The sequence below is a fragment of the Pseudophryne corroboree genome, chromosome 1 (assembly GCF_028390025.1).
Source record: "Pseudophryne corroboree isolate aPseCor3 chromosome 1, aPseCor3.hap2, whole genome shotgun sequence".
In the NCBI taxonomy this organism is placed as follows: Eukaryota; Metazoa; Chordata; class Amphibia; order Anura; family Myobatrachidae; genus Pseudophryne; species Pseudophryne corroboree.
In genome coordinates, this window is record NC_086444.1 from 495,787,745 (window position 1) to 495,812,832 (window position 25,088).

The 25,088-nt window shown below is 48.3% G+C and overlaps 1 protein-coding gene across 1 annotated transcript in view; it reads right to left on the reverse strand.

Annotated features, from left to right (window-relative positions):
* Positions 1–25,088, reverse strand: part of VPS13A (vacuolar protein sorting 13 homolog A) — a 747,194-nt gene that overhangs the window by 636,013 nt on the left and 86,093 nt on the right. The window contains exon 2 of the mRNA XM_063913834.1: positions 5,835–5,878. Coding sequence (XP_063769904.1) covers positions 5,835–5,878 — 44 coding nt within the window. The remainder of the gene's footprint in view (positions 1–5,834; positions 5,879–25,088) is intronic.

The window sequence follows — 25,088 nt, forward strand, 5'->3', positions numbered from 1 at the left end:
GGGAACACATATACCGACTGAAACACCCATGGTGTCACTAGGGCGTACACCGCTATTGCTTGAGGGTCCCTCGACCTGGAACAATATCTCTGAAGTTTCTTGTTGAGGCGAGACGCCATCATGTCTACTTGAGGAATTTCCCCAACGACTTGTCACTTCTGCAAAGACCTCTTGATGAAGACCCCACTCTCCTGGATGGAGATCGTGTCTGCTGAGGAAGTCCGCTTCCCAGTTGTCCACTCCTGGAAAGAAGACTGCTGACAGAGCGCTTGCATGTTTCTCCGCCCAGCGAAGAACTTTCGTGGCCTCTGCCATCGCCGCTCTGCTCTTTGTTCCGCCCTGGCCGTTTATGTACGCTACTGCTGTTATGTTGTCTGACTGAATCAAGACGGGCAGACCGCAAAGAAGATGTTCCGCTTGCAGAAGGCCGTTGTAAATGGCCCTTAATTCCAGAATGTTTATGTGCAGACAAGCTTCCTGGCTTGACCATTTTCCCTGGAAATTTTCCCCCTGTGTGACTGGTCCCCAGCCTCGGAGACTTGCATCTGTGGTCACCAGGATCCAATCCTGAATCCCGAACCTGCGTTCCTCTAGGAGGCGAGAACTGTGCAGCCACCACAGGAGAGAGATTCTGGTCTTGGAAGATAGGATTATTTTCCAGTGGATGCGCAGGTGAGACCCAGACCACTTGTCCAACAGGTCCCACTGAAATACCCTGGCATGGAACCTGCCAAACTGAATGGCCTCAGCAACCGAGTGCATTGAAGAATCGACACTCTTGCCGGTTTCAGAATCTGTTTGACCATATTCTGTATTTCCAGAGCCTTTTCCACCGGAAAAAAAACTCTCTGTAATTCTGTATCCAGAATCATACCCAAGAATGACAGCCGTGTTGTCGGAACCAACTGTGATTTTGGCAAGTTGTTGCAGGATTGTCAGGGAGAGCGTAACGTTATTCAGTAATTGCTCCTTGGATCTCGCCTTTATCAGGAGATTGTCCAAGTACAGGATAATTGTGATTCCCTGCTTGCGCAGGAGAACCATCATTTCCGCCATAACCTTGGTGAAAATCCTCGGAGCCGTGGACAGACCAAACGGCAATGTCTGAAATTGGTAATGACAATCCTGAACAGCAAACCTCAGATAAGCCTGATGTGGAGGATATATGGGGACGTGTAAGTAGGCATCCTTTATGTCTACCGACACCATAAAATCCCCCTCCTCCAGACTGGAGATCACTGCTTGGAGAGATTCCATCTTGAATTTGAATTTTTTTAGATAGAAATTGAGGGATTTTAGGTTCAGAATCGGTCTGACTGAGCCATCCGGCTTCGGGACCACGAACAGGCACGAATAAAAGCCTTCTTCCCGGTTGTGACGGGGGTACCGTGACAATGACTTGATTTTGACACAGCTTTAGTATTGCAGCGCATACTACCTCCCTTTCTGGAAGAGAAGCTGGCAAGGCCGATTTGAAAAATCGGTGAGGGGGCACGTCTTGAAACTCCAATTTGTACCCTTGGGCTACTATTTCCAATACCCAAGGATCCAGGGCCGAGCGAATCCAGACCTGACTGAAGAGTCGGAGACGTGCCCCCACCAGTGCGGACTCCCGCAGAGGAGCCACAGCGTCATGCGGTGGATTTGGTAGAAGCCGGGGAGGACTTCTGCTCTTGGGAACTTGCCACAGCCTGTGACCTTTTTCCCCTTCCTCTTCCTATCGCAGCAAGGAAGGAAGACCCTCGTCCTTTTTTGTATTTATTGGGCCGAAAGGACTGCATCTGATAGTGTGGCGTTTTCTTTTGTTGTGCAGGGACATAAGGTAGAAACGATGACTTACCCGCGGTAGCCGTAGATACCAGGTCAGCGAGTCCGTCACCAAACAAGACACCACCTTTATACGGCAGAGACTCCATAGCCTTCTTAGAGTCAGCATCAGCATTCCATTGATAAATCCACAATGCCCTCCTAGCCGAGACTGCCATGGCATTGGCACTTGATCCCAAAAGGCCAATATCCCTCGCAGCTTCCTTTAGATAGGCTGCAGCGTCCCTGATATGACCCAGTGTCAAAAGAACGCTATCCCTGTCCAGGGAATCTATATCAGATGACAAGTTATCTGCCCACTTTTCAATAGAGCTACTCACCCATGCCGATGCAATGGCAGGCCTGAGCAGCTCACCTGTAGCGACATAAATGGATTTTAGTGTATTTTCCTGCTTTCGATCCACAGGATGCTTGAGGGTTGCCATGTCAGGAGACGGAAGCGCCACCTCCCACTTTTCCCTGTCCCCAGAGGGGAACGGATATGCCAGCGGAATTCTCCTGGGAACCTGTAATTTCTTGTCAGGATTTTCCAAAGCTTTTTCAAAAAGAGCGTTCAGTTCATGAGAGGGAGGAAACGTCACCTCAGGTTTCTTTCCCTTAAACATACAGACCCTAGTATCATGAACAGCAGGGTCTTCCGTGATATGTAATACGTCTTATCACCAATATCATGTCCTGAATGCTCTTAGCCAGTTTAGGATTCAATCTGGCATCACTATAGTCGACACTGGAATCAGAGTCCGTGTCGGTATCTGTATCCGCTATCTGGGTAAATGAACGCTTCTGTTACCCCGAGGGGGTCTGAATTTGTGATAATGCATCCTCCATGGATTTTCTCCATGTCTGGTTCTGAGACTCCGATTTATCTAATCTCTTATTTAATCGAGCCACATTTGCATTCAAAACACTCAAAACATTTACCCAATCAGCCGTCGGTGGTGCCGACACGGTCACTCCCGCAGTCTTTTCTGTCCCCACACCAGCCTCCTCCTGGGAAGAGCACTCAGCCTCAGACATGTCGACACACGCGTACCGACACCCGCTACCACACTGGGCTATAGGGGACAGACCCACAGTAAAGCCTGTCAGAGAAACACAGAGGGAGTTTGCCAGCTCACAACCCAGCGCCTATCCCGGTACTGAAACTTATACACAATGCCTCAGACCTGTTAGCGCTTTTATAATTGTTAAAACAGCACCAAATTTACTGTGTCTGAGGGGTCAGTATACACGCCATCCTCATCGGACGAAGTATCTGAAACATGAGTGGATTGTGAGGACGTAATGGCTTGCTTAGACGACCCCTTGATCTTAGGCGGGTGAGGGTTATGTTTCTGTTTAGTCAATGAGTGATTCAATTGCTGTAACTGAGTGGACAGTAGATCTGCCCATGGCGGATTAACCGCAGGGACGATATATGCCTGTAAAGGCACGTGAAGTACCATAGGGGGCGTAAGTCTAGTTACCAGCGTAGTCAGTAAATTAGAGAAAGTAGCCCAAGGCGGGTCGTGATGTTCCCTCGTTGCTACAGACTGACTGGGGGGTAAGGAACCCCCAGAACCTGAACCCTCCGCTGCTATGTTTTCCTCTAATGCATCTGTGGCATCACCACCGCGTATTGCGGGATCGGCCACAGAACCATCGCCCCTTGTAGCTGACATGATATGAAAGCGTAAACCACGGGCGACACAGTACAATATCAGCAGATATAATACCTAACCAAGAATCCCCTGTGCAGTGTGACAGCACAAACAGGGGATTCAGGAGGTATATGGTGACTGAAAATCACAGAGAAAAATACAAAATAAGTATATCCTGTGAAATACCTATATCAGATAATAACCCTGATGCACTTAGCCCCCCTCAGGGTACAGAATATAGGGATAGCAATATGAGTGAGATACACGAAGTAGATATCACACAGCAGCTATATGCACACACACAGTCACATGTACAATGCAGAAATTATGACAAGCAATAAAACTGCACTGGACTAGCAATACTAAGTAGTACTAAGTAAAGCTATATAGACTTATAAATATATCAATGCACAGTAAAGACTGGGGTGGTCATTCCGTGTTGATCACTCGCTGACGATTTTTGCAGTGCAGCGATCAAGTGAAAAACGTCAAAAATGCGCATGCGCTAAGTACTTTCACACAAAACTTTGTAGATTTACACAAGGTCGAGCAACGTTTTTTCATCGCTCGAGTGATCGTAGTGTGATTGACAGGAAGTGGGTGTTTCTGGGCGGAAACTGGCCGTTTTCAGGGAGTGTGCTAAAAAACGCAGGCGTGCCAGGTAAAAACGCAGGAGTGGCTGGAGAAACGGGGGAGTGGCTGGCCGAACGCAGGGCTTTTGTGACGTCAAACCAGGAACTAAACGGACTGAGGTGATCGCAGTCTAGGAGTAGGTCTGGAGCTACTCAGAAACTGCAAGGAATTATTTAGTAGCAATTCTGCTACTCTTTCGTTCGCTATTCTGCTAAGCTAAGATACAATCCCAGTAGGCGGCGGCCTAGATTTTGCAATGCTGCTAAAAGCAGCTAGCGAGCGAACAACTCGGAATGACCACCTGGATGTATATCACAAGGTACTTGTACTAAATAGCCCTGTAGTAATGCACCGTTTCTTAAACAACACTGTCAAAAGACATGTAGAATACTTAAGTGTCCTGTAAAATGAACAGCGCTGATGAAGCAGGCGGCTTTACAGAGGAGACTTTGCACATGCCGTCCCAGAATCAGCTCAGCATGTAGTTATGGCGCCAAACGCTGACAGGGAGTGAGGAAGACAGAGAGATGCAGCTCCAGGGCGGGAACATTTACTCTAAATGGTGCCCTGGGGCTGGGGAAGGGGCTACAGGTCAGAGCCTTATCCCCTTGCTGGACTTCACCACCGGGTACTGTGGGCCTTAGAAAAAACGGATTATAGTAGAATCCGACTTGTGCCCCTGCCCTGGTGGTATAGTGGGGGCCCTGTACCAACACACTGTCCACGCCAGCGCGTGCAGCCCATCTCCTACTGGAAGCGCCGGATCGCGATTTACAGCGGGTCCCGCCTGGGGGACCCTCTTACCTCTTCCCTAGATGCGGCAACGCAATCCCGGAGAGCTGCGGCGAGTGTGTCTGCCTGATGTGAGAGACCGCAGCCCTCCGCTGTAAGTACCCGGCAACCAGGGCGCGGTAGTATACAGCGCCGCCGGGGGAGGTGATGGAGCAGCAGCATGAGATGTCAAAATGACATCTAGCACTAAGAGTGCCTATGCTGCAGCCCTTGAAGTCTTCTATCTTCTTAAAAACGCTCTTTTCAGGGCTGCAGGAACCAACTTACAAACTGAGCTCCTGTGCACGGAGGCGGGGTTATAGAGGAGGCGGCGCTGAGCATCTTGGGAACAGTCAAAGCTTTTAGCCTGTTGGTGTCTCGGATCAAGATCCTATTCTACACCCCCAATGTTATCCCTGTGGAACCCAGTGTACCCCACTGCAGAAACCAGTTTAAATTTTATAAAAATGTTACATTTATTCTGGATATTTAAAAAAGGGCATCACTTCAAGCATAAAGTTGTCACACATGTCGTTTCCACAGTAAAATAACAAGAGTGTTTGCAACATAAATTTCCGCTAATGCAGGTATATGATGTTAAAGTCACGGCTCACCTAACCCCTGTGGACAATATATTATCTGCATTTGTCCCATATTTAACAATATATGGAACTACATATGTGCTGAGTTAAAGCCAAAATCCATCCCCCAGCGCTGAAAAACTTGCATACACTTACTGCTTTTATAATGATGTGACTCAACCGTGTATACACACACACACACATATACACCCCTAACCACGTCACTGGCGGCACTCAGGGACCTTCCACTGATGCAAACAGAATAGGAAGCAGTGTTTCCAGGATTTCAGTTCTCTTTATTGGTACTCTCCTCAGGGATACATACTTCTGTTCATTTACAGGCATATGTAAAATACAAATAATCTAAATAAAGTTCTCTTACCAGTGCATTCTCTTTAATTTCTAGATTCTTCAATGCTACAGCACCTAGAAAGAAAACAACTCGTTAAATACTTGATAAGTAAACAGAATAAGTCATGCCAGTCAACAATTCAATGGAAAATATGTATTATTTAACACAGATCATGTTTAATCAAAATAATGACACAAATGTATTTCTATGTAGACATGTAATTTTGCCCCGGGTCTACTCTCGCACCAGCCGGCCACACATGCTCCTTCAATCATTCCTGCGCTCGGACGGACGTTATTTCTTTTACTTGCTTCACTAAAATCATCACTGCAGTTCGCCTGGAATGCTGGAGCAGCATTAAGGAGAGATAGGGGCAGGGACATAAGAGCTGTGATGAAATAGATAGATAGATACTCTTTCCCATAGTATGCGGCGGGAGCATGCGTACAAACGTCATGCCAGGAATCATAGCCTGAGATGCGAACGGGCAAAGATGTAACAGGACACATCTGTAAATATTACATGCAAATAATGTTAGACAGATAGAGACATACAAGGAAGGAATTCAATTGTTTCCTCTCTGCCCCGCCACCATATGGCGCCCAGCACAGCAATTTAATTGTTTCTCTGCTCAGGTGCGCTGAGCTGCAAGGGGACATATTTCAACTCGCAGCCCACTGTGCAAAATTGTGAAACGCTTGGGTGGAGAGACGGCACTTTTCGTGTCATGGACAGCACTTTAGTAGGATGTAGCAGTTTAGCACAGGTAAACTCAGTCTGTCTGGGCGTGATGTGCGTGATAGAAAAACAATTAAATATCGCCAACCCCCCCCCCCCATCACTTTATGGGAGATTGGGGCGCGATACAAAATTGATTTGCCCCAAGAGAGAGACAGATAGACAGACATACAGATGTGGTGAAATGCAGGCTAGCAGATCATATGACTGGTAAAAACAAACAGTCTTTGTGGGGCCATTCAACTTTAAGATAAAATTCACTGACAACCATCATTTGTCAATCACAGAAGAAAATAACTAGATATATAGCAAAATACAGAGCTATATCTAGATACATAGGGATAATGACGTGTAAAGATAGATACAGAAATACTTTAGAAAAATAGAGAGAGAGAGAGAGAGCAATATACATAAATAAATAAGTAATTTAAAAAAAAGAGACGTGGTGAAATACAGACAGGGTCAGATTTATCACATCAGTATGCAGAATAACATTATTATTATTATTATTATTATCATTATTATTATTATTATTATTATTATTATATTGCAATTTATGTTTATTGAGAACCAAGGTAAAAAAAACAAAAAAACTTACAAGTCATCACAAATACAAATACCGCAAACCAATATATGATAGAAAATACAATAGAATACACAGAAAGTTTCAGCGGTCGTTGAACTGTATTTCACATTTAGGTTTTTAAAGATCAGATCTGATCTTTAGATCACAATATATGTTGTTAATTTTAGTTTCAATTATTAATAACTAATAAGGAGCACATCATTAAAAAGAGGAGACACCCCTCTTCCAAAGCAAGGTGCCCCTATGTCTGCAGGTCAGTATGCAGTAGAATACAATGTACCCTTCCCCTATCTATGGGTGATAGAACACATAGTGCCCTCCTCTCAATATATGAAAACATCTATTTTCCCAAGTGCAGAGTAATATTGTCTAGAAATCCCAGGTGATCACCAGGCAACAGTTACTAGTGGGTCACATAATTTGAAAGGGGAAACACCATGCTCCATGCTTTCGAATGTGGTTGCCCACACAGTTACAGAGGTCATTATGGGGGTGAAAAAAGTACACAGGACTCCCCTCCTTCAAATGAGGGTACCTCCATCTTTATATGTTATATGGTTGGGGGGAGATAGAGTCAGTTATACCCCTTTCACACCGCAGCTTGTACCCGGTATTTTGCCGTTTTAACTGGCTTCCTAAACGGGTCAAGCTGCGATGTGAAAGGGTCCCCTTCAATTTACCGTTTTCAAAATACAGGTATTTTGAAACGGTAAAAAAGAAGGGTCCTACCCGTTTCAGTCCCATTTCACTGTGCAGTGTGAAAGGGTCTGAAACGGTATTTGCAAGCCCCAGCAGGTCATAGGCTGTCTCCATGTGTGATGTCAGCAGCCACAACCAGGAAACAGCTTGGAAAACACAGGAGACACATGTGAGAGTGGCTTTATAAACGTTTAGACGGGAAAAACACGGAAAAAAAAAATGGCGTGGGGTCCCCCCTCCAAAGCATAACCAGCCTCGGGCTCTTCGAGCTGGTCCTGGTTCTAAAAATGCGGGGGGAAAATGGACAGGGGATCCCCCGTATTTTTAAAACCAGCACCGGGCTCTGCGCCTGGTGCAAAAAATACGGGGGACAAAAAGAGTAGGGGTCCCCCGTATTTTTTACACCAGCATCGGGCTCCACTAGCTGGACAGATAATGCCACAGCCGGGGGTCACTTTTATACAGTGCCCTGCGGCCGTGGCATTAAATAGCCAACTAGTCACCCCTGGCCGGGGTACCCTGGGGGAGTGGGGACCCCTTCAATCAAGGGGTCCCCCCCCAGCCACCCAAGGGCCAGGGGTGAAGCCCGAGGCTGTCCCCCCCATCCATTGGCTGCGGATGGGAGGCTGATAGCCTTGAGTAAAAAGACAGAATATTGTTTTTTCCAATAGTACTACAAGTCCCAGCAAGCCTCCCCCGCAAGCTGGTACTTGGAGAACCACAAGTACCAGCATGCGGGAGAAAACCGGGCCCGCTGGTACCTGTAGTACTACTGGAAAAAAAATACCCAAATAAAAACAGGAGACACACACCGTGACAAGTACAACTTTATTACACACTGCCGACACACACATACTTACCTATGTTGACACACCGACTGCCACAGTCTCCGACGATCCGAGGGTACCTGTGAAAAAAATTATACTCACCTGCCAGTGTCCAGAGATAAATCCACGTCCAGAGATAATCCTCGTACTTGGCAAAAAAAAAACACGAACACCCGAACCAGCGGACTGAAAGGGGTCCCATGTTGACACATGAGACCCCTTTCCACGAATGCCGGGACATCACGTGACTCCTGTCACTGAGGTCCCTTCAGCCAATCAGGAAGCGCTACTCCGTGGCGCTCACCTGATTGGCTGTGCGCGTCTAAGCTCAGACAGCGCATCGCACAGCTGCCTCCATTACTTGCAATGGTGGGAACTTTGCCGTCAGCGGTGGGGTTACCCGCGGTCAGCCGCTGACCGGCGGGTGACCCCACCGCTAGCCGCAAAGTTCCCACCATTGAATATAATGGAGGGAGCTGTGCGATGCGCTGACAGCTCAGACGCGCACAGAGCCAATCAGCAGAGTGCAAGGACGTTGCGCTCGCTGATTGGCTTACGAGACCTTTCAGTGACAGCAGTCACGGGGGGGGGGGTCTCTCTGCATTCGAGGAAAGGGGTCCCATGTGTCAACATGGGACCCCTTTCAGTCCGCTGGTCGGGTGTTCGTTTTCTTTTTTTTGACAAGTACGAGGATTTATCTCTGGACCATGGATGAGGTGAGTATATTTATCTTTTATTTTCAGGTATCCGTGGATTCTACTTGGAGAAGAGGACCGATGTCGGCGTGTGAACATAGGTAAGTATGTGTGTGTCGGCAGTGTGTAATAAAGTTGTACTTGTCACGGTGTGTGTCTCCTGTTTTTATTTGGGTATTTTTTTTCCAGTAGTACTACAGGTACCAGCGGGCCCGGTTTTCTCCCGCATGCTGGTACTTGTGGTTCTCCAAGTACCAGCTTGCGGGGGAGGCTTGCTGGGACTTGTAGTACTATTGGAAAAAACAATATTCTGTCATTTTACTCAAGGCTCTCAGCCTCCCATCCGCAGCCAATGGATGGGGGGGGACAGCCTCGGGCTTCACCCCCCTGGCCCTTGGGTGGCTGGGGGGGGGGGGGGGACCCCTTGATTGTCCCCCGTATTTTTTGCACCAGCACCAGGCGCAGAGCCCGGTGCTGGTTTTAAAAATACGGGGGATCCCCTGTCCATTTTTCCCCCGCATTTTTAGAACCAGGACCAGCTCGAAGAGCCCGAGGCTGGTTATGCTTTGGAGGGGGGACCCCACGCCATTTTTTTTCTGTATTTTACCATTCCATCTAAAAAAAAAAAACAATTATTTTAAAAAATATATAAATAATACTTGTGCCTCCAAAAAAGACAAACCAAGTACCTAATCCCATCTAATATAAATAGATATGCTTCAAGCTGCTGGGTTCCATCGTACGACTATCCAAATTATTAATAATGAATTAATTAATAATTATTAATAATGTGTGGGCCAGAAAAGTCCATTTATAATGACAACCACTGTTTTCTATGGGTGAAACGGGTTCAGTGTGAAAGGTACCAAAACGGTAATGAAATGGTAATTTACTGGTTACAACATGAGATGTGAAAGGGGTTTAACTGCTCTGACCCGTTTTAAGAACCGTTTCAAATACCATTTCAAAAGCAGGTTTTGCGATGTGAAAGCAGCATTAAAGTCATCGCCCACCACCCCCATTTTCATTTATTTTATATAACAATGGTGCTGCCAGCTGTAACTTTTATATTTCAAAACAGTCTACAGTAAGCAGGAATATGGAATGTCATGTCTAAAAAGGAATAATTGTGTAATGGGTGCTTTATTATTTTGCTTTTTTTCCCACTCCAAACCATGTAAGGTTTTTTTTTGCATAGAGTGTTTTCTGTGTGTCTGTCGCTAATTTATACATACTATATATTAACATATCATGTTAAATATCTTTCATGCACCGACTGTTGTATCCACAGGTGTAGGTAGTTAGTTCCCTTGTTGGACCATAGAGTGTATGTCCTTGTAAAAAAGTTCCTTCTTGATAAACATTGAGTAAAAAAGTAGTTTTTTCTCATCCTGGTATGTCTTCTATCATAATATTAAGGCTAGGCTGTTCTAGCAGGGCGTTGTGCCCCGCCCCTTTAGCGGCATCCTACTAAAACAGCCTGCCGCCGCGTGAATAGATGCCGTGCATATCTGTTTTCAGGGGATAGCCCATAAATATTGTTTAATAAATATGCCCATTGGCGTATATTATACGTGCTGCAGTAACTATCATGAGGACAAGTAAGGCAGCTGTCTTCTTAGGTAAGTCCTGGAGGTAACAAAATGGAAAGTGAAGAACATAATAAAGAAGAATTTCCCTGAAAAAAAATACTCTGTTCTTGATGTAGAATTGTAAATTGTTGGTTTTTACCATTGTTGGTAGATCTGCTGATAAAAAGTATTGTTTTTTCTAGATTATGCACCTCCTACAACGGAGTATGGTGGTTTGTGTAACAGGTGAGAACGGTGTTCAATTAACACTCAGGCCTACCTGACGCAGATGGATGGAGGTTAAAATAGGATTTTAATACCTACCGGTAAATCCTTTTCTCTTAGTCCGTAGAGGATTCTGGGGTCACTTCAAGAACCATGGGGTATAGACGGGATCCGCAGGAGACATGGGCACTTTAAGACTTTCAAAGGGGTGTGAACTGGCTCTTCCCTCTATGCCCCTCCTCCAGATTCCAGTTATAGGAACTGTGCCCAGGGAGACGGACATTTAGAGGAAAAGGATTTATTGTTAAACTAAGGTGAGATACATACCAGCTCACACCTCAAGCACGCCGTACAACATGGCATTCAACACAACGCAAGTCAACGGCATGAACAACATCAGCAACAGGCTGACTATAAACATAACACAACATGTGTGTAACCATAACTAATAACTGCAGATACAGTAGGCACTGGGACGGGCGCCCAGCATCCTCTACGGACTAAGAGAAAAGGATTTACCGGTTGGTATTAAAATCCTATTTTCTCATACGTCCTAGAGGATACTGGAGTCACTTCAAGAACCATGGGGTTTATACCAAAGCTCTAGACCAGGCGGGAGAGTGCGGATGACTCTGCAGCACCGACTGACCAAACATGAGGTACTCATCAGCCAGGGTATCAAACTTGTAGAACTTCGCAAAGGTGTTTGAACCCGACCTAGTAGCCGTTCGGCAAAGTTGTAATGCCGAGAACCCTTGGGCAGCCGCCCAGGATGAGCCCACCTTTCTGGTAGAATGGGCCTTCACCGATTTCGGTAACGGTAATCCCGCCGTAGAATGAGCCTGCTGAATCGTATTACAGATCCAGCGTGCAATAGTCTGCTCGGGAGCAGGATCCCCAATCTTGTTGGGAGCCCACAGGACAAACAGAGCCTCTGTTTTCCTAATCTGAGCCGTTCTGGTGACAAAGATTTTCAACGCTCTGACCACATCAAGAGACTTTGATTCCACCAAGGAGTCAGTAGCCACTGGCACCACAATAGGCTGGTTTACGTGAAACGATGAAACCACTTTCTCCGACGTCCTAGTGGATGCTGAGAACTCCGAAAGGACCATGGGGAATAGCGGCTCCGCAGGAGACTGGGCACAACTAAAGAAAGCTTTTAGGTCACCTGGTGTGCACTGGCTCCTCCCACTATGACCCTCCTCCAAGCCTCAGTTAGATTTTGTGCCCGGCCGAGGTTGGATGCACACTAGGGGCTCTCCTGAGCTTCTAAAAAGAAAGTATATAATTAGGTTTTTTATTTTACAGTGAGACCTGCTGGCAACAGGCTCACTGCAGCGAGGGACTAAGGGGAGAAGAAGCGAACCTACCTGCTTGCAGCTAGCTTGGGCTTCTTAGGCTACTGGACACCATTAGCTCCAGAGGGATCGACCGCATGGAACTGGCCTTGGTGTTCGGTCCCGGAGCCGCGCCGCCGTCCCCCTTACAGAGCCAGAAGCAAGAAGAGGTCCGGAAAATCGGCGGCAGAAGACATCAGTCTTCACCAAGGTAGCGCACAGCACTGCAGCTGTGCGCCATTGCTCCTCATACACACTTCACACTCCGGTCACTGAGGGTGCAGGGCGCTAAGGGGGGGCGCCCTGAGCAGCAATAAAAACACCTTGGCTGGCAAAAATACCACAATATATAGCCCCAGAGGCTATATATGTGATAATTACCCCTGCCAGAATCCATAAAAAAGCGGGAGAAAAGTCAGCGAAAAAGGGGCGGAGCTATCTCCTTCAGCACACTGGCGCCATTTCTCCCTCACAGCTCCGCTGGAAGGAAGCTCCCTGGCTCTCCCCTGCAGTCTACACTACAGAAAAGGGTAAAAAAGAGAGGGGGGGCACTAAATTTAGGCGCAGTATATATAACAGCAGCTATAGGGGACATAATTCAGTTAGTCCCTGCATTGTATAGCGCTCTGGTGTGTGCTGGCATACTCTCACTCTGTCTCCCCAAAGGGCTTTTGTGGGTCCTGTCCTCTGTTAGAGCATTCCCTGTGTGTGTGCGGTGTGTCGGTACGGCTGTGTCGACATGTTTGATGAGGATAATGATGTGGAGGCGGAGCAGATGCCTATAGAAGGGATGTCACCACCTGCGGGGCAGACACCTGAGTGGATGGACTTATGGAAGGAATTGCGTGCACGTGTCGAATCCTTACACAAAAAATTTGACGACATGCCAAATGCGGGACAGCCGGCTTCTCAGCTCGTGCCTGTCCAGGTGTCTCAAAGGCCATCGGGGGCTCTAAAACGCCCGCTACCTCAGATGGCAGACGCGGATGTCGACACGGATACTGACACCAGTGTCGACAACGATGAGTCTAGTCTAATGTCCACTAAGGCCATTCGTTGCATGATTGAAGCAATGAAAGAGGTGTTACAAATTTCTGATATAAACCCAGGTACCACTAAAAAGGGTATTATGTTTGGGGAGAAAAAACTACCCGTAGTTTTTCCCCCATCAGAAGAATTAAATGAAGTGTGTGAAGAAGCGTGGGCTTTCCCTGATAAAAGATTGGTAATCTCTAAGAAGTTACTAATGGCGTTCCCTTTCCCGACAGAGGATAGGTCACGTTGGGAGACACCCCCTAGGGTGGATAAAGCGCTCACACGTTTGTCTAAAAAGGTGGCACTACCGTCTCCAGATACGGCCGCCCTTAAGGAACCTGCTGATAGAAAGCAGGAGGCGATCCTGAAGTCTGTATATACACACTCAGGCATTATACTTAGACCAGCTATTGCGTCCGCATGGATGTGCAGTGCTGCCGCTGCGTGGTCAGATTCCCTGTCAGAAAATATTGACACCCTAGACAGGGACACTATTCTGCTAACCATAGAGCATATAAAAGACTCAGTCTTATACATGAGAGATGCACAGAGGGAGATCTGCCGGCTGGCATCTAAAATAAGTGCATTGTCCATTTCTGCTAGGAGAGGCTTTTGGATTAGCCAGTGGACAGGGGATGCAGATTCAAAAAGGCACATGGAAGTTTTGCCTTATAAGGGTGAGGAGTTATTTGGGGATGGTCTCTCGGACCTAGTTTCCACAGCAACTGCTGGGAAGTCAGCATTTTTACCCCATGTTCCCTCACAGCCTAAAAAGGCGCCGTTTTATCAGGTACAGTCCTTTCGGACTCAGAAAAACAGGCATGGAAAAGGCGGGTCCTTTCTGTCCAGAGGCAGAGGTAGGGGAAAAAGGCTGCAACAAACAGCAGGTTCCCAGGAGCAAAAGTCCTCCCCCGCTTCTTCCAAGTCCGCCGCATGACGGTGGGGCTCCACAGGCGGAGCCAGGTACGGTGGGGGGGCCGCCTCAAAAATTTCAGCGATCAGTGGGCTCGCTCACAGGTGGATCCCTGGATCCTGCAAATAGTATCTCAAGGGTACAAACTGGAATTCGAGGCGTCTCCACCCCACTGGTTCCTAAACCTGCCTTGCCGATTACTCCTTCAGACAGGGAGGCTGTGCTAGCGGCAATTCACAAGCTGTATTCCCAGCAGGTGATAATCAAGTTGCCCCTCCTTCAACAAGGACGGGGTTACTATTCCACACTGTTTGTGGTACCGAAACCGGACGGTTCGGTGAGGCCCATTTTAAATTTGAAATCCTTGAACACATACATAAAAAAATTCAAGTTCAAGATGGAATCGCTCAGGGCGGTTATTGCAAGCCTGGACGAGGGGGATTACATGGTATCCCTGGACATCAAGGATGCTTACCTGCATGTCCCCATTTACTATCCTCATCAGGAGTACCTCAGATTTGTGGTACAGGATTGCCATTACCAATTCCAGACGCTGCCGTTTGGACTCTCCACGGCACCGAGGGGGTTTACCAAGGTAATGGCGGAAATGATGATACTCCTTCGAAGAAAGGGAGTTTTAATTATCCCGTACTTGGACGATCTCCTAATAAAGGCGAGGTCCAAGGAGCAGTTGTTGGTGGGAGTAGCACTATCTCAGGAGGTGCTACACCAGCACGGTTGGATTCTGAATATTCCAAAATCACAGCTGGTTCCGACGACACGTCTACTGTTCCTGGGTATGATTCTGGATACAGTCCAGAAAAAAGTGTTTCTCCCGGAGGAGAAAGCCAAGGAGCTGTCATCTCTAGTCAGAGCCCTCCTGAAACCAAAACAGGTATCGGTGCATCACTACACGCGGGTCCTGGGAAAGATGGTGGCTTCTTACGAAGCAATTCCTTTCGGCAGGTTCCATGCCAGAATCTTTCAGCGGGACCTGTTGGACCAATGGTCCGGATCGCATCTTCAGATGCATCGCCTAATAACCCTGTCTCCAAGAACCAGGGTGTCTCTGCTGTGGTGGCTGCAGAGTGCTCATCTTCTAGAGGGCCGCAGATTCGGCATACAGGACTGGGTCCTGGTGACCACGGATGCCAGCCTTCGAGGCTGGGGGGCAGTCACACAGGGAAGAAACTTCCAAGGACTATGGTCGAGTCAGGAGACTTCCCTACACATAAATATTCTGGAACTAAGGGCCATTTACAATGCCCTAAGTCAGGCAAAATCCCTGCTTCTACACCAGCCGGTACTGATCCAGTCAGACAACATCACGGCAGTCGCCCATGTAAATCGACAGGGCGGCACAAGAAGCAGGATGGCAATGGCAGAAGCCACAAGGATTCTCCGATGGGCGGAAAATCACGTACTAGCACTGTCAGCAGTGTTCATTCCGGGAGTGGACAACTGGGAAGCAGACTTTCTCAGCAGGCACGACCTCCACCCGGGAGAGTGGGGACTTCATCCAGAAGTCTTCACGCTGATTGTAAATCGATAGGAACGGCCACAGGTGGACATGATGGCGTCCCGCCTAAACAAAAAACTAGAGAGATATTGCGCCAGGTCAAGGGACCCTCAGGCGATAGCGGTGGACGCTCTAGTGACACCGTGGGTGTACCAGTCAGTTTATGTGTTCCCTCCTCTGCCTCTCATACCAAGGGTACTGAGAATAATAAGAAAACGAGGAGTAAGAACAATACTCGTGGTTCCGGATTGGCCAAGACGAGCGTGGTACCCGGAACTTCAAGAGATGATCTCAGAGGACCCATGGCCTCTGCCACTCAGACAGGACCTGCTGCAGCAGGGGCCCTGTCTGTTCCAAGACTTACCGCGGCTGCGTTTGACGGCATGGTGGTTGAACGCCGGATCCTGAAGGAAAAGGGCATTCCCGAGGAAGTCATTCCTACGCTGATTAAAGCCAGGAAAGTTGTAACTGCAAAGCATTATCACCGCATATGGCGGAAATATGTTGCTTGGTGTGAGGCCAAAAAGGCCCCAACAGAGGAATTTCAACTAGGTCGATTTCTGCATTTCCTACAAGCAGGAGTGACTATGGGCCTGAAATTAGGCTCCATTAAGGTACAGATCTCGGCTCTGTCGATTTTCTTCCAGAAAGAACTAGCTTCACTACCTGAAGTTCAGACGTTTGTGAAAGGAGTGCTGCATATTCAGCCCCCGTTTGTGCCTCCAGTGGCACCTTGGGATCTCAACGTGGTGTTGAGTTTCTTAAAATCACATTGGTTTGAGCCACTTAAAACCGTGGATCTAAAATATCTCACGTGGAAAGTGGTCATGTTATTGGCCTTGGCTTCAGCCAGGCGTGTGTCAGAATTGGCAGCTTTGTCATGTAAAAGCCCTTATCTGATTTTCCATATGGATAGGGCGGAATTGAGGACTCGTCCCCAGTTTCTCCCTAAGGTGGTATCAGCTTTTCACTTGAACCAACCTATTGTGGTGCCTGCGGCTACTAGGGACTTGGAGGATTCCAAGTTACTGGACGTAGTCAGGGCCTTGAAAAATTATGTTTCCAGGACGACTAGAGTCAGGAAAACTGACTCGCTATTTATCCTGTATGCACCCAACAAACTGGGTGCTCCTGCTTCTAAGCAGACTATTGCTCGCTGGATTTGTAGCACAATTCAGCTGACGCATTCTGCGGCTGGACTGCCGCATCCTAAATCAGTAAAAGCCCATTCCACAAGGAAGGTGGGCTCATCTTGGGCGGCTGCCCGAGGGGTCTCGGCTTTACAACTTTGCCGAGCTGCTACTTGGTCAGGGGCAAACACGTTTGCAAAATTCTACAAATTTGATACCCTGGCTGAGGAGGACCTTGAGTTCTCTCATTCGGTGCTGCAAAGTCATCCGCACTCTCCCGCCCGTTTGGGAGCTTTGGTATAATCCCCATGGTCCTTTCGGAGTTCCCAGCATCCACTAGGACGTCAGAGAAAATAAGATTTTACTCACCGGTAAATCTATTTCTCGTAGTCCGTAGTGGATGCTGGGCGCCCATCCCAAGTGCGGATTGTCTGCAATACTTGTACATAGTTATTGTTAACTAAAGGGTTATTGTTGAGCCATCTGTTGAGAGGCTCAGTTGTTTTCATACTGTTACACTGGGTATAGTATCAGTGATCGCAAATACTCGCTATAGCGCGTATTTTACGCGCTATAAGCAGTAAGGGACTTAGTTTTAAAAAATCAGCGGGTCCCACAGGACGCGCTGTGATTACCGCTGCACACCGCGACAAGCCAAGTGTAGTAATCCTCCTGCAGCTTCCCCTTCCAATTGGTGCTGCGCTGCCGTGAGCTCCCCGCCCCCCGTCATTGATAGACGGGGTGGGTGTAGCATGGTTGGTGCCGCCTCCTCGTCCCCTTACAATTGGTGCTGCGCTGCCGGGAGCTTCCCCCCCCCCCCTCTCAGCTGCATCTTCCCGCTGATGACACCTCACAGTTGGGGACATGGAGAGAGCGCACTGCCGCCGATTGATAGGCAGGATGCCCCCCCCCTCGGGCCCGTACACGGGCCACTGACAGGCCAGTTTAAAGCATTATTGCAGGCCCTGGCAGACCGTCAGCGCAGCGAATGTACTGTGACAACTGCTGGGTGCCTGCTCCGCCTCCTCAGTCTCCAAATATCACCGCTGTAGTTTCCTGCCTGTAGGCTGCAGGGGAGGGACATGATGCGGGCCGCCGCCCAATCAGCTCGTGATCGGTGCTGAGTGCCTGTATGTGCGGGAGTGGTATGGGTGGTGCGGAAGCTGCAAGGGCAAATGGGGAATGGAGGTGGGCTCCTGCAGTGATGGATTGCCCATGCCCCGCCCTCCCTCCCCTTTTACCTAAAGGCAGCTGTGAAACAACAGGAAAATATGGGGGAAGGGGCAATAGAAGCAACGGCACTATGGTCCTCCTGGTCATTTCCATAGGGAATGCAGCTCCTCCTCTACACATGCTGCGCTCCCTATTATGAGCTCCTTCAGCAGTGAGTTACAGGCTCTGCAATGCAGCTCTGCCCCAGCTTTGTAAATCACTGTATAGCCGACTTCCCTAATCCCAGCTAAGTATGTGTTATCCCCCCTGCCCAAGTGTGTGTGCCACAGGCCATAGTAACCCAGTATGTGTCCCTCCAAAGTCCCCAGTATGTGTCACCATGTCCTCCCCACCAAGACCCAGTGTGTGTGTGTGTGTGTGTCTGTGCGTTTGTCACCCAGGACCCTGTATGTGTGTGTGAACTCCTCCCCCCAATGTGTGTCACCATGTCCCCATCAAGACTCTGTATACGTGTGCGACACCATGCCCCCCCCCTTAATGCCAGTGTATTTGTGAAATCATGTCATCCCCAGGCCCCAGTGTGTGTGTCACCATGGCCTCCTCCCCTAAGCCCCAGTGTTTTTTTATATGCCCCACCCATTATTATGCATATCACCATGCCCATCCAGTCCTCAATATATGTGTTCATGTTGCCCCATGCCCATGTTTGTATCTTATAAAATCTTGTATCGTGCTCTGCCTGGCGCAATGTGTATAATGACGTGCTCTGCCTGGCGCAATGTGTATAATGACGTGCTCTGCCTGGTACAATGTGTATAAAGACGTGCTCTGCCTGGTGCAATGTGTATAATGACGTGCTCTGCCTGGCGCAATGTGTATAATGACGTGCTCTGCCTGGCGCAATGTGTATAATGACGTGCTCTGCCTGGCGCAATGTGTATAATGACGTGCTCTGCCTGGCGCAATGTGTATAATGACGTGCTCTGCCTGGCGCAATGTGTATAATGATGTGTTCTGCCTGGCGCAATGTGTATAATGACGTGTTCTGCCTGGCGCAATGTGTATAATAACGTGCTGTGCCTGGAGCAAAGTGTATAATGTGCTGTATCTGGCGCATTGTGCATAGGAGGTTCTACCTGGTGCAAAGTGTATAAGCGGCATTACTATGTGGTCACGCCCCGTCCCCATGAAGCCACACCCCTAAAATTTTGCAGCGCGCCTTCGGCGCGCACCGCCTATACTTTCCATTCTGGAAGGTGGCACACCAATTCACTTTCTGCCTAAGGGCATCAAAATGTCTAATTGCACCTCTGGTGCAGGGGGTCCTGCATGCTACGCAGCATTGTCACCCCATCCCCCCCATCTTGCAACACTTTTGTAGTGTCCAAACAAGATTAAGATTAATACGAACCTTCATTCCAATGGGACCCAGAAAAAGACCGGTAGGACCCCAATTTTTAAAAGCGAGGGGTCCTTGGGACCCACTTTTTTTTTGGCTCAGCGCGATCACTGAGTATCACGAGTTATACGGTGTGATTGGTGTGGCTGGTAGGAGTCTTACCCGGGATTCAAAATCCTTCCTTATTATGTCAGCTCGTCCGGGCACAGTGTCCTAACTGAGGCTTGGAGGAGGGTCATAGTGGGAGGAGCCAGTGCACACCAGGTGACCTAAAAGCTTTCTTTAGTTGTGCCCAGTCTCCTGCGGAGCCGCTATTCCCCATGGTCCTTTCGGAGTTCCCAGCATCCACTACGGACTACGAGAAATAGATTTACTGGTGAGTAAAATCTTATTTTTGGCAGAAATTGCTGACGAGTTCTCAATTCCGCTCTACCTGCATGGAAGATTAAATAGGGGCTTTTGTGAGACAAAGCCGCCAATTCAGACACCCGCCTTGCGGATGCCAAGGCCAACAGCATGACTACTTTCCAAGTAAGGAATTTCAACTCAACCTTACGTAAAGGTTCAAACCAATGAGACTGCAGGAACTGCAACACCACATTAAGATCCCATGGTGCCACTGGGGGCACAAAGGGAGGTTGGATGTGCAACACGCCTTTCACAAAAGTCTGAACTTCTGGAAGGGAGGCCAATTGTTTTTGGAAGAAAACCGATAAGGCTGAAATTTGTAATTTAATTGAGCCCAACTTTAGGCCCGCATCAACACCGTCCTAACTGAAAATCTGAGAAAACGTCCCAACTGAAAATCTTCACTAGGAGCCTTCTTGGATTCACACTAAGACACGTATTTTCTCCAAATACGGTGGATATGTTTAGACATTACTCCTTTCCTGGCCTGAATAAGAGTGGGGATGACTTCCTTGGGAATACCCTTTCGGTATAGGATTCGGCGTTCAACCTCCAAGCCGTCAAACGAAGTCGCTGTAAGTCTTGGAACACGCACGGCCCCTGCTGTAACAGATCCTCCCTCAGAGGAAGAGGCCGGTGATCTCTTATGAGTAATTCCTGAAGAACTGGATACCAAGCCCTTCTTGGCCAGTCTGGAACAATGAGGATCGCTTAAACCTTTGTTGTTATGATCTTTATCACTTTTGGAATGAGTGGAAGCGGAGGAAACACGTACACCGACTGAAACACCCAAGTTGTCACTAGGGCATCCACTGCTATTGCTTGAGGGTCTCTCGACCTGGAACAATATCTCTGAAGTTTCTTGTTGAGGCGAGATGCCATCATGTCTATTTGAGGAATTCCCCAAAGACTTGTCACTTCTGCAAAGACCTCTTGATGAAGACCCCACTCTCCTGGATGAAGATCGTGTCTGCTGAGGAAGTCTGCTTCCCAGTTGTCCACTCATAGAATGATGATCGCTGACAGAGCGCTTGTATGCCTTTCCGCCCAACGGAGAACCTTTGTGGCCTCTGCCATAGCCGCTCTGCTCTTTGTCCCGCCCTGGTAGTTTATGTACGCTACTGCTGTTATGTTGTCCGACTGAATCAAGACGGGCCGATTGCGAAGATGATGTTCCGCTTGCAGAAGGCCGTTGTGAATGGCCCTTAACTCCAGAACGTTTATGTGTAGACACATTTCCTGGCTTGACCATCTTCCCTGGAAGCTTTCCCCCTGTGTGACTGCTCCCCAGCCTCGGAGACTCGCATCCGTGGTCACTAAGATCCAGTCCTGGATCCCGAACCTGCGTCCCTCTAGGAGGTGAGAGCTGTGCAGCCATCACAGGAGTGAGATTCTGGTCTTGGAAGACAGGGTTATCCTTCGGTGCATGTGCAGATGGGACCCGGACCACTTGTCCAACAGGTCCCACTGAAACACTCTGGCATGGAATCTGCCAAACTGAATGGCCTTGTAGGCCGCTACCATCTTCCCCAGCAACCGAGTGCATTGATGGATCGATACCCTTGGTGGTTTCAGGATTTGTTTGACCAGGTTCTGAATTTCCAGAGCCTTTTCCACTGGAAGAAAAACTCTCTGTAATTCTGTGTCCAGAATCATTCCCAAAAACGACAGCCGTCTCGTCGGAACCAACTGTGATTTTGGCAAGTTTAGGAGCCAACCATGTTGCTGCAGAATTGTCAGGGTTAGCGTAATGTTCTGCAGTAATTGTTCCCTGGATCTCGCCTTTATCAGGAGATCGTTCAAGTACGGGATAGTTGTGACTCCTTGCTTGCGCAGGAGAACCATCATATCGGCCATTACCTTGGTGAAAACCCTCGGAGCCGTGGACAGACCAAACGGCAACGTCTGAAATTGGTAATGACAATCCTGAACTGCAAACCTCAGGTAAGCCTGATGTGGAGAATAAATGGGAACATGTAAGCAGGCATCCTTTATGTCTACCAACACCATAAAATCCCCCTCCTCCAGACTGGAGATCACTGCCCGGAGAGACTCCATCTTGAATTTGAATTTTTTTAGGTAGAAATTGAGGGATTTGAGGTTCAGGATTGATCTGACTGAGCCATCTGGCTTCAGGACCACGAACAGGCTCGAACCCGGACAATGACTTGATTGAGATACAATATTTGTATTGCGGCGCATACCACCTCCCTGTCCGGAAGAGAAGCTGGTAATGCCGATTTGAAAAATCGGTGAGGGGGAACGTCTTGAAACTCCAGTTTGTACCCCTGGGACACTATTTTCTAAAACCCATGGGTCCAGGGCGGTGGATTTGGCAGAACCCGGGGTTTGACTTCTGCTCCTATGAACTGGCCACGGCCGGTGAAAGTTTACCTTTTCCCTTTCCTCTAGTAGCAAGGAAGGAAGACCCTTGGCCCTTTCTGTATTTATTGGGCCGAAAGGACTGCATCTGATAGTGGTGTGCTTTCTTTTGTGGTGCAGGCACATAAGGTAAAAAATAAGAATTTACTTACCGATAATTCTATTTCTCGGAGTCCGTAGTGGATGCTGGGGTTCCTGAAAGGACCATGGGGAATAGCGGCTCCGCAGGAGACAGGGCACAAAAAGTAAAGCTTTAGGATCAGGTGGTGTGCACTGGCTCCTCCCCCTATGACCCTCCTCCAAGCCTCAGTTAGGTACTGTGCCCGGACGAGCGTACACAATAAGGAAGGATTTATGAATCCCGGGTAAGACTCATACCAGCCACACCAATCACACTGTACAACCTGTGATCTGAACCCAGTTAACAGTATGATAACAGCGGAGCCTCTGAAAAGATGGCTCACAACAATAATAACCCGATTTTTGTAACTATGTACAAGTAATGCAGATAATCCGCACTTGGGATGGGCGCCCAGCATCCACTACGGACTCCGAGAAATAGAATTATCGGTAAGTAAATTCTTATTTTCTCTATCGTCCTAGTGGATGCTGGGGTTCCTGAAAGGACCATGGGGATTATACCAAAGCTCCCAAACGGGCGGGAGAGTGCGGATGACTCTGCAGCACCGAATGAGAGAACTCCAGGTCCTCCTTAGCCAGGGTATCAAATTTGTAGGATTTTACAAACGTGTTTGCCCCTGATTAAATAGCCGCTCGGCAAAGTTGTAAAGCCGAGACCCCTCGGGCAGCCGCCCAAGATGAGCCCACCTTCCTTGTGGAATGGGCATTTACATATTTTGGCTGTGGCAGGCCTGCCACAGAATGTGCAAGCTGAATTGTATTACACATCCAACTAGCAAAAGTCTGCTTAAAAGCAAGAGCACCCAGTTTGTTGGGTGCATACAGGATAACAGCAAGTCAGTTCTCCTGACTTCAGCCGTCCTGGAACCTATATTTTCAGGGCCCTGACCACATCTAGCAACTTGGAGTCCTCCAAGTCCCTAGTAGGCGCAAGACACCACAATAAGCTGGTTCAGGTGAAACACTGACACCACCTTAGGGAGAGAACTGGGGACGAGTCCGCAGCTCTGCCCTGTCCGAATGGACAAACAGATATGGGCTTTTTTGAGAAAAAAACCACCAATTTGACACTCGCCTGATCCAGGCCAGGTCCAAGAGCATGTTCACTTTTCATGTGAGATGCTTCAAATCCACAGATTTGACTGGTTTTAAACCAATGTGTTTTGAGGAATCCCAGAACTACGTTGAGATCCCACAGTGCCACTTGAGGCACAAAAGGGGGTTGTATATGCAATACTCCCTTGACAAACTTCTGGACTTCAGGAAACTGAAGCCAATTCTTTCTGGAAGAAAAATCGACAGGGCCGAAATTTGAACCTTAATGGACCCCAATTTGAGGCCCATAGACACTCCTGTTTGCAAGAAATGCAGGAATCGACCGAGTTGAGATTTCTTCGTGGGGCCTTCCTGGCCTCACACCACGCAACATATTTTCGCCACATGTGGTGATAATGTTGTGCGGTCACCTCCTTTCTGGCTTTGACCAGGGTAGGAATGACCTCTTCCTGAATGCCTTTTCCCTTAGGTTCCGGCGTTCCACCGCCATGCCGTCAAACGCAGCTGCGGTAAGTCTTGGAACAGACACGGTACTTGCTGAAACAAGTCCCTTCTTAGCGGCAGAGGCCATAAGTCCTCTGTGAGCATCTCTTGAAGTTCCGGGTACCAAGTCCTTCTTGGCCAATCCGGAGCCATGAGTATAGTTCTTACTCCTCTACGTCTTATAATTCTCAGTACCTTAGGTATGAAAAGCAGAGGATGGAACACATACACCGACTGGTACACCCACGGTGTTACCAGAAACGTCCACAGCTATTGCCTGAGGGTCTCTTAACCTGGCGCAATACCTGTCCCGTTTTTTGTTCAGACGGGACGCCATCATGTCCACCTTTGGTAATTCCCAACGGTTTACAATTATGTGGAAAACTTCCCCATGAAGTTCCCACTCTGCCGGGTGGAGGTCGTGCCTACTGAGGAAGTCTGCTTCCCAGTTTCCATTCCCGGAATGAAACACTGCTGACAGTGCTATCACATGATTTTCCGCCCAGCGAAAAGTCCTTGCAGTTTTTGCCACTGCCCTCCTGCTTCTTGTGCCGCCCTGTCTATTTACGTGGGCGACTGCCGTGATGTTTTATCCCACTGGATCAATACCGGCTGACCTTGAAGCAGAGGTCTTGCTAAGCTTAGAGCATTATAAATTTACCCTTAGCTATATTTATGTGGAGAAAAATCTCCAGACTTGATCACACTCCCTGGAAATTTTTTCCTTGTGTGACTGCTCCCCAGCCTCTCGGGCTGGCCTCCGTGGTCACCAACATCCAAAACTGAATGCCGAATCTGCGGCCCTCTAGAAGATGAGCACTCTGTAACCACCACAGGAGAGACACCCTTGTCCTTGGATATAGGGTTATCCGCTGATGCATCTGAAGATGCGATCCGGACCATTTGTCCAGCAGATCCCACTGAAAAGTTCTTGCATGAAATCTGCCGACTGGAATTGCTTCGA